The 10,525-nt window shown below is 53.3% G+C and overlaps 1 protein-coding gene across 1 annotated transcript; it reads right to left on the bottom strand.

The window, feature by feature from the left end:
• Nucleotides 1-495: 495 nt before the first annotated feature.
• Nucleotides 496-3,910, bottom strand: HBZ (hemoglobin subunit zeta). The gene is made up of 3 exons (XM_024759690.1): nt 3,798-3,910; nt 828-1,032; nt 496-727 (listed from the first exon to the last, which is right to left on the bottom strand). The coding sequence occupies exons 1-3, from the start codon at nt 3,890-3,892 to the stop codon at nt 599-601; spliced, it is 429 nt and encodes a 142-aa protein (XP_024615458.1). The 5' UTR covers nt 3,893-3,910; the 3' UTR covers nt 496-598.
• Nucleotides 3,911-10,525: the final 6,615 nt, after the last annotated feature.

Here is a 10,525-nt window from a genome sequence, read left to right as displayed (position 1 = left end):
TGTGTGTGTGTGTGTGTGTGTGTGTGTGTGTGTGTGTGTGTGTGTGTGTGTGTGTGCCTTGGCTGCAGACTTTAGGGGGATCTACAATTATTCCACAGGGAGCTGATGGAGGGATTGGGAGAAAGAGCGCGGAGGGCCAGGAGGTGTCAAGGGTCCTCTCAGTGCCTGAGCTGTGACAAGCTTTGAGGAAAGGCCCCTGAGTCCCTACACATACACACAATACGCTGACTGAAGCGACAGACTGGGTGATTTGGGAGGCGGGAAAGAGGCACAAACTCAGGTCTGACCCGAGAAAACGGCGTGGGCGGTCCTGGGCTGTTCTGCTCCCTCCGGTCGCGACTCTGGGGTCCTCAGGACCAAGGACCGCCCCCAAAGCACCCTTGGAGTGACCTCCAGGCCGGGGGTGACACTAGGGTCGGCAGTGTTCCTGCGAAGCCTCCATTCCCTCCCTTCATTCTCCTCCGCTTCCCCCAATACTGAGACGCACAGCCAGGCTCCCTCCATCCTCATCCATTTATTGGGGGTCCCGGGTGGAATCGTAAGAGGGTGCAGGGGAAGGGGAGGGCTCGAAGCCTGCCCTGGGGGTCGGGAGGCATCCTCAGCGGTACTTCTCGGTCAGGACGCGGGACACGATGGACAGGAACTTGTCCCAGGCGGCGTGCGCGTCGGCCGTGAAGTCAGCGGGGAAGTGCGAGGCCACCGTGACCAGCAGGCAGTGGGACAGCAGCTGGGGCGACAGGGTGGCTCAGGGCGGGCGCGGCGCGAGCGGCGGGCACCCAGCCCCGTCCCCGGACCTCGCCCCGCCCCGGGCCCCGCCCCGCGCCCACCTTGAAGTTGACCGGGTCCACGCGCAGCACGTAGGCGTGCAGCTCGCTCAGCTTGGAGAGGGCTCCCGCCACGTTGTCGATGCTCTTGACCGCGTCGCCCACGGCGGCCACCACCTTGGAGCCGTGCGCGCGCAGCTGCGCGGAGCCCGCGTGCAGGTCGAAGTGCGGGAAGTAGGTCTTGGTCTGGGGGTAGCTGGAGAAGAGCCTGCGGGCGGGGCGGGCCGAGCCGAGCCGGGACACGTCACGTTTGCACGCGGGAGTTAAAACGTAAATATTAGGGCAAAAAGTGCAACTTGACCCCAATATGAACATTTTAAAGACACACAGCATCGGTATCGCGGACTTCAGCTGTTGCTCCGGCTCCAGTATGGTCCGGCCCACCTCACCCTCACCGCCCTGTCCTCCAGTCATTCGTACCTTCCTTCACTCACTCATTCAATCAACAATGATTGTGGAGACCTGGGTGCTGGGCGCTGAGGGAGGGACACAATCGACCCTCGTCACCCTCCCCATGCCCCTCCTCTTCCTGCCCGCTGACCGCCGAGCACCCACCTCACCGCTGCTCGTGCTCACTGAACCTGCATATGTGCCCTCCTCACTGACGCTCCTCACTGACGCTCCTCACTGACCCTCCTCACTGACGCTCCTCACGGACCCTCCTCACTGATCCTGGACACAATCGACCCTCGTCCCCCTCCCCATGCCCCTCCTCTTCCTGCCCGCTGACCGCCGAGCACCCACCTCACCGCTGCTCGTGCTCACTGAACCTGCATATGTGCCCTCCTCTCTGACGCTCCTCACTGACGCTCCTCACGGACCCTCCTCACTGATCCTGGACACAATCGACCCTCGTCCCCCTCCCCATGCCCCTCCTCTTCCTGCCCGCTGACCGCCGAGCACCCACCTCACCGCTGCTCGTGCTCACTGAACCTGCATATGTGCCCTCCTCTCTGACGCTCCTCACTGACGCTCCTCACGGACCCTCCTCACTGATCCTGGACACAATCGACCCTCGTCCCCCTCCCCATGCCCCTCCTCTTCCTGCCCGCTGACCGCCGAGCACCCACCTCACCGCTGCTCGTGCTCACTGAACCTGCATATGTGCCCTCCTCTCTGACGCTCCTCACTGACGCTCCTCACGGACCCTCCTCACTGATCCTGGACACAATCGACCCTCGTCCCCCTCCCCATGCCCCTCCTCTTCCTGCCCGCTGACCGCCGAGCACCCACCTCACCGCTGCTCGTGCTCACTGAACCTGCATATGTGCCCTCCTCTCTGACGCTCCTCACTGACGCTCCTCACGGACCCTCCTCACTGATCCTGGACACAATCGACCCTCGTCCCCCTCCCCATGCCCCTCCTCTTCCTGCCCGCTGACCGCCGAGCACCCACCTCACCGCTGCTCGTGCTCACTGAACCTGCATATGTGCCCTCCTCTCTGACGCTCCTCACTGACGCTCCTCACGGACCCTCCTCACTGATCCTGGACACAATCGACCCTCGTCCCCCTCCCCATGCCCCTCCTCTTCCTGCCCGCTGACCGCCGAGCACCCACCTCACCGCTGCTCGTGCTCACTGAACCTGCATATGTGCCCTCCTCTCTGACGCTCCTCACTGACGCTCCTCACGGACCCTCCTCACTGATCCTGGACACAATCGACCCTCGTCCCCCTCCCCATGCCCCTCCTCTTCCTGCCCGCTGACCGCCGAGCACCCACCTCACCGCTGCTCGTGCTCACTGAACCTGCATATGTGCCCTCCTCTCTGACGCTCCTCACTGACGCTCCTCACGGACCCTCCTCACTGATCCTGGACACAATCGACCCTCGTCCCCCTCCCCATGCCCCTCCTCTTCCTGCCCGCTGACCGCCGAGCACCCACCTCACCGCTGCTCGTGCTCACTGAACCTGCATATGTGCCCTCCTCTCTGACGCTCCTCACTGACGCTCCTCACGGACCCTCCTCACTGATCCTGGACACAATCGACCCTCGTCCCCCTCCCCATGCCCCTCCTCTTCCTGCCCGCTGACCGCCGAGCACCCACCTCACCGCTGCTCGTGCTCACTGAACCTGCATATGTGCCCTCCTCTCTGACGCTCCTCACTGACGCTCCTCACGGACCCTCCTCACTGATCCTGGACACAATCGACCCTCGTCCCCCTCCCCATGCCCCTCCTCTTCCTGCCCGCTGACCGCCGAGCACCCACCTCACCGCTGCTCGTGCTCACTGAACCTGCATATGTGCCCTCCTCTCTGACGCTCCTCACTGACGCTCCTCACGGACCCTCCTCACTGATCCTGGACACAATCGACCCTCGTCCCCCTCCCCATGCCCCTCCTCTTCCTGCCCGCTGACCGCCGAGCACCCACCTCACCGCTGCTCGTGCTCACTGAACCTGCATATGTGCCCTCCTCTCTGACGCTCCTCACTGACGCTCCTCACGGACCCTCCTCACTGATCCTGGACACAATCGACCCTCGTCCCCCTCCCCATGCCCCTCCTCTTCCTGCCCGCTGACCGCCGAGCACCCACCTCACCGCTGCTCGTGCTCACTGAACCTGCATATGTGCCCTCCTCTCTGACGCTCCTCACTGACGCTCCTCACGGACCCTCCTCACTGATCCTGGACACAATCGACCCTCGTCCCCCTCCCCATGCCCCTCCTCTTCCTGCCCGCTGACCGCCGAGCACCCACCTCACCGCTGCTCGTGCTCACTGAACCTGCATATGTGCCCTCCTCTCTGACGCTCCTCACTGACGCTCCTCGCTGACGCTCCTCACTGTCCCTCCTCACTGACCCTCCTCACTGACCCTCCTCACTCTCCCCTCCTCACTGTCCCCTCCTCACTGTCCCTCCTCACTGACGCTCCTCGCTGACCTATCCTCCCTGACCCCTCCTACTGACCCCTGTCCTCAGTGACCCACACTGTCCCCTACCAGGCTCCATCCCAGCCCACCTGGTGCTCACCTCTCCAGGGCCTCGGTGCCGATGATGTCTGCCTGTGTGGAGATCTTGCCCCACATGGACACGATGATGGTCCTCTCAGCCCTGGTCAGAGACATGGTGGCGGCTGAGTGGGAGCTGGGTGTGCTGAGAACTGGTGTCCGTGGTGCTCAGCCCCCAGGGTCCCCTTATATACGTGGAGCCAGGGTGGGGGCCAGGCTGTGGTCATCGCTGGGAGAGGGGAGGGGGCCATGGGGGGTGGGTCTCTTATCAGATCCAGTGACAGTGGGCAGTCAGGGCCCGGTGGGCCTGGTGGGGTGAGGGGCTATCACTCCGGCTGCCCTTGCTGGGCCTTAGAGCGGGCGTTGGCCGCAGCCTGACCAGACTCCAGGGGAGATAGGGGCCCAGGCAGCCCAGTGCTGCATTGCCCTTGTCCGTTTCAGAATCACAAAATGGGAGAAGCCAGAGGAGCTGTGGCCACACACCCTCCTCGGCTGGCCTGTGCCCCTGCTGCCTGCATTGCTCTTCCGTGGGTCCTGTGGCTGGACCCCCATGCCAGCATCCCCCCCGCACCCACTCCCCCAGACACTGACTCTAGGATCCCTGGGTTTCCTACAAGAAAGCAATGGTTTTGCCAAGTGGGCCCTGAGGAGGGAGGTACTGACTGGTTCTGTTCCTGAAAAGCTGGAGGAGGTGGCCGGTCAATAAGAGAATCCTAATGTCATGTGCTTTTGGGGACTGCTCTGTTGCTCACCACGTTATTATTTCAACATACAATACAGTTGATTTTTTTTAATGTACTGCTCTGTGAATTTTGACATGTGTGTAGATTTGTGTAACCCCACCACAGTCAGGACACACAACAGCTCTATCAGCCGCAAAACTCCCACAGGCTGCCCCTTTGCAGTCTCACCTTCCCCTGTCCCCTACACCCAGACAACCACTATAATTCTGTCTTTTTCGAGACTATCCTATAAGTGGAACCACACTGTATGTCATCTTGTAGGACTGGCTTCTTTTAGAACAATACCCTTGAGATGCATGCATGTCATTGCCGGTATCGGTAGTTGGCTTCCTTTTATTGCTAACGTTCATCCATTCTCGCACTCAAACATGTGGGCTTTTTCCAGTTTGAGGCTATTACAAATAAAGCTACTATGAACATTCTTGTGTAGGTCTTTATGTGAATGTAAGTTTTTATTTCTCTGGGATGATACCATATCTAGGAGTAGGATTGTTGGTTCATGTGCTAAGTGTATGTTTAACTTTGTAAGAAACCACTAAACTGTTTTCCAGAGTGGCTTTACCGTTTTGCATTCCACTCAGCAATGAAGGGAAGTCCTAGTTTCCGTGCATCTTTGTCAGAATCTTTACATGTTAGTCGTTCTGACGGTTGTGAGACAATATATCATTGTGGCTTCAATTTGTGTTTCCCTGATGGCCAGTGATGTGCAGCGTCTTTTCATGGGCTTATTTGCCATCCATGTATTCTCTTTTTAATTAATTAATTAATTAATTAATTTTTGGCTGCATTGGGTCTTTGCTGCTGTGCACAGGCTTTCTCTAGTTGTGGTGAGCAGGGGCTACTCTTCATTGTGGTGCATGGGCTTCTCATGGCGGTGGCTTCTCTTGTTGCGGAGCAGTGGCTCTAGGCACACAGGCTTCAGTAGTTGTGACTCGCAGGCTCTAGAGCGCAGGCTCAGTAGTTGTGGCGCATGGGCTTAGTTGCTCCGCTGCATGTGGGATCTTCCCAGACCAGGGCTCGAACCTGTGTCCCCTGCATTGGCAGGTGGATTCTTAACCACTGCACCACCAGGGAAGTCCCATATATTCTCTTTGGTGAAATATCTCTTCTGGTCTTTTGACCATTTTAAAATTAGGTTGTTTGTTTTCTTATTGTTGAATTTTGAGAGTTCTGTATATATTCTGGATGCAATCATTTGTCAGATATGCAATTTGCAAATATTTCCTCCTAGTTTGTAACTTGTCACTTCATTTTCTTAATAGTGTCATTTGCGGAGCCAAAGTTTTATTTTTTATTAATTAATTAATTTTTTTTTGCGGTACGCAGGCTTCTCACTGTTGTGGCCTCTCCCGTTGCGGAGCACAGGCTCCGGACGCACAGGCTCAGCGGCCATGGCTCACGGGCCCAGCCACTCCGCGGCATGTGGGATCTTCCCGGGCCGGGGCACGAACCCGTGTCCGCTGCATCAGCAGGCGCACTCTCAACCACTGCGCCACCAGGAAAGCCCCAAAGTTTTATTTTTGATGAAGTCTAATTTATCAAGATTTTCTCTTAAGATTCATGTTTTTAGAGTCATGCCTGAGAATTCTTTGCCTAATCCCAGGTCACAGAGACTTTTATCTATGGTTTCTTCTAAATGTTTCATAGTTTATATTTTACACTTAGATCCATGATCCATTTTGAGATAATTTTTGTATGAAGTGTGAGGTTTATGTCCAGGTTTTTTTTCTTTGCCTATGAGTGTTCAATTTTTCTAGCACCTTTTGTTGAAAACACTATACTTTCTCTATTGAATTGCCTTCTCTAATTCATTTGTAAAAGATTAATTTGACATATTTCTACAGGTCTGTTTCTGTACTCTCTATTTTGTTCCATTGATCTATGTGTCTATCCTTCACCAAAATCACACTGTGTTTATTACTGTAAACTTTATGTTCGGTCTTAAAATTAGATCCTGTCCCAAGAATGGAAGAAAACATTTGCAAATCATACATCTGATAAGGGACTGATCCACAATATAAAAAAACTTACAACTGAAAAATAGAGACAAAAAACTAATTGAAAACTGGGCAAAGGACTTTAATAGACAATACTCTAAAGAAAACATACAGATGTCCAATAAGCACATGAAGAGATACTCAGCATCGTTACTCATTAGGGAAATGCAAATCAAAACCAAACAGAGCACACTCACTAAGATGGCTATAATCAAAACCCCTAACCCTGAACTCTAATCCTAACCTTACCTACACCTATTAGAATGGCTATATTTAAAAGACAAATAACAAGTGTTGGTGAGGAGGTGGTGAAATTGGAATCTTTAGACACTGCTGGTGGGAATGTAAAATGGTGCAGCTACTGTGGAAGACAGCCTGGCAGTTCCTCAAAAGGTTAAACATAGAGTTCCCATATGACCCAGCAATTCCATTCCTTAGTATATACCCAATAAAATGAAAACATACATCCACTCAAAAACGTGTACTGTGTTCGTAGCACCAACCACTATTTATAATAGTCAAAAAGTGCAAAAAACCCAAATGTCCTTCAACTGATGAATGGGTGAATCAAACATGGTATAATCTATGCAATGGACTAGTATTCCATCAAAAAAAGGAACAAAGTACTGATACATGAATGAACCTTGAAAAAATACATATTGTGGGACTTCCCTGGTGGCACAGTGGTTAAGAATCCACCTGCCAATGCAGGGAACACGGGTTTGATCCCTGGTCTGGGAAGATCCCACATGCCGTGGAGCTAAGCCCATGTGCCACAACTCCTGAGCCTGTGCTGTAGAGCCCACGAGCCACAACTACTGAAGCCCGCACACCCTAAAGCCCACATGCCGCAACTGCTGAGCCTACATGCCACAACTACTGAAGCCCACGTTCTCTAGGGCCCGTGTACTGCAACTACTGAGCCTGAGTGCTGCAACAACTGAAGCCCGCAGGCCTAGAGCCAGTGCGCCACAACAAGAGAAGCCACCACAATGAGAAGCCCGCGCACCACAACAAAGAGTAGCCTCTACTTGCTGCAACTAGAGAAAGCCCGAATGCGGCAACAAAGACCCACCACAGACAAAAAAAATTAAAAATACATATTGTATGATTCCATTTATATATATGTCAAGGACAGGCAAATCCTTAGAGACAGAAAGTAGATTAGGTTGTCTGGGGCCGGGGTAGTTGGGGGGTGTGACTGCTAATGTGGATGGGTTTCCTTTTGGGGTGATGCAAACGTTTTAAAATTGTGCTGATGGCTGCCTAACTCTCGAATATACTAAAACCCGCTGAATTGCATGCTTTAAATGGGTGGGATATATGGTATGTGAATTTTATCTCAATAAAGGTGTTAAAAGCCTGGGTGATGTCATTCCTCCCTCATTATTCTTTTCCAAAATGGTTTTGGTGATTCTGGTTCCTTTGCCTTTCCGTATGAATTTTGGAGTGAGTCAAAGAGTTATCTGCACAAGAGCCTATGAGACTTTTTACAGAATGGGTAAACGTTTCCCGCGTGGAGAGTTCTGATCACAGATATTTTGCTGAACTATTCTTAGAGAAAATTGTGAGGCTCAGACAAGCCCTCTGATTGGAAAATGTGTACAAGAATAAGCAAGGATCGAGCACCTTCTGTGTGCCAGACACTGTGCTCGGCACGTTGTTGTGTCATGATGTTGGTCTCTTCTACGCCCAAGCCGGGCTTGATGGGAGTGTGGAGGTTTGAATGCAGGAGCTGAGTCCAATGGATACCTCCCCACTGCTGAGCAGAGAGGGCGGGGATCTCACCTGGGCTGTTGGTGCCTGTCTGTGGCCTGGAGGTAGAGTCTGCCTTCATGGAAGCCCCTTCCCGGTCTCTCCCTACTTACATTTCACAGCTGTCCCACTCTTCTCCTGTGACAGGGTCACCCTCTCCCAGGGAGGTGCCCACCCTCCACTGGCCTTAGGCTTGTTGCTACCTCTCCTGGCAGTGCTGACTCCAGGGCCCCAGGTGTTCACAGGGAGTGTGGCTTTGCCTCTCTGGGTTCGTTCCAGAATGGGATGAGCCTGGTCCTCCCCAGTCACCTCTGGCTGTTGCTTGGTTCAGAAGGAAACTCCAGGGCCACCACCAGCATATGGGCCTTCCATAAGGGTATGTAAGCCTGATCCTGAGGCTTCAGCTCCTAGAAAGGAGAGGTGTCAGCAGGGAGACAGACAGAGACAGATGGACAGACTGGCAGAGAAAACAGTCTGAGCGAGGGAGACAGAGGAGGCTGAGCGCCAGGTGGAAGGTCACGCAGAGGGAGGGAGTCTGGAGGTCCTGGGTGAGGCTGGAGCTGGCCTGCCAGGCGAAGGTATTAAGTCTGCCAGAGGGGGAGGCACAGTAGGGTCTCAGTGAGGGATGTGTCTGGGAGAAGCCTCCCAGCTGCAGTGTCTGGGGTCTGTGGCCAGGAGCCAGTGTGGGAGGTAATGAGTGTGGACTCTAGGCCTCCCACTATGGGGCCGGTCCTCCCCTCCTCTCTGGCCTCAGGGCCTCCTGTTTCTCTCCCGGCAGCACCTCCCCCCATCCTTGGCCTCCATAAGAGAGGGAGCCACAGGAAGCCACTTTGTTTCTGAAACTACCAAGCCCTGCAAAGCATTGGTGTGGGCAGGAGCCCTTTTCTTTTTTTACTTTTTTCATTGTAAAATATAGCACAAGATTACATCATAGCCTAATGAATTATGTCATAGCCTAATTAATTATTATAAGGCACATATTCAGCAACCCAGTCCTCCCCAAAGGTGACCCCTACCCTGACTTACCTTCTTGCTTTTCAATAACTTAAAAAAAAATTATTGACTTATTTATTTAGTTTTGGCTGCGTTGGGTCTTTGTTGCAGTGTGTGGGCTTCTCACTGCGGTGGCTTCTCTTGTTGAGGAGTACAGACTCTAGGCTCACGAGCTTCAGTAGTTGTGGCTCGTGGGCTCTAGAGCGCAGGCTCAGTAGTTGTGGCGCACGGGCTTAGTTGCTCTGCGGCATGTGAGATCATCCCGGACCAGGGCTCGAACCTGGGTCCCCTGCATTGGCAGGCAGATTCTTTTTCTTTTTTTTAGTACTTCCTTTTTTTTAAAAGATTTAATTAATTAATTAATTTATTTATTTATTTTATTGGCTGCGTTGGGTCTTCCGTTGCTGTGCGCTGGCTTTCTCTAGTTGCAGCAAGCGGGGGCTACTCTTCGTTGTGGTGCGCGGGCTTCTCATTGCAGTGGCTTCTCTTGTTGTGGAGCACAGGCTCTAAGGCACGCAGGCTTCAGTAGTTGTGGCACACGGGCTTAGTTGCTCTGCGGTATGTGGGATCTTCCTGGACCAGGGCTCAAACCCATGTCCCCTGCATTGGCAGGCGGATTCTTAACCACTGCGCCACCAGGGAAGCCCAGGCGGATTCTTAACCACTGCGCCACCAGGGGAGTCCCTCAATAACTTTTTGCTACCCAAATATGTGTCCTTAGGCACTTTAGTTGGTTTTGCCTGATTTTGGCCTTCAGGTACATGAAACAGTACAGTGTCTTCTGTCACCCATGTTTGTGACATGCCAGAGATGCTGTGGGTGTTCATTGTCATCTCTGTGTTGTATTTCCTTGTAGGAATATATCACAGAGTTACACAGGGTGCTGGGGAATGGACATTTGGGTTGTTTAGTTCTTGGTTGCTGTGAATGATGCTGCAGTGAACATTCTGTCAGATATATTCCTAGGAGCGGGGCTGCTGGGTCTAGGGCATGGGAATTCTCAGCTTCAGTAATTAATGCCAGACCGCTTTCTGGAGCAGCTGTACTACCACCTTGCATTCCCCTAGTGATGGTTGAGTTCCTCGTTCTCCACATCCTTACAAACGTTTGCTGTGGTAGGTCTCCTGGTCTCAAATTTTAGCTATTCTGGTGGGTGTGTATTAGTTCTCACATGGTCTTAATTTGCACTTTCCTAACGCTGATGAGCTTGGGCCCCTGTTCACATATTTGCTGTACTTTGGATTTCCTCTTTTTTGAAGTTT

The sequence above is a fragment of the Neophocaena asiaeorientalis genome, unplaced genomic scaffold (assembly GCF_003031525.2).
Source record: "Neophocaena asiaeorientalis asiaeorientalis breed wild unplaced genomic scaffold, Neophocaena_asiaeorientalis_V1.1 scaffold254, whole genome shotgun sequence".
Taxonomy (NCBI): domain Eukaryota; kingdom Metazoa; phylum Chordata; class Mammalia; order Artiodactyla; family Phocoenidae; genus Neophocaena; species Neophocaena asiaeorientalis.
Note: the sequence above shows the minus strand (reverse complement) of the source record. Positions and strands in the feature narration are given on the sequence as shown.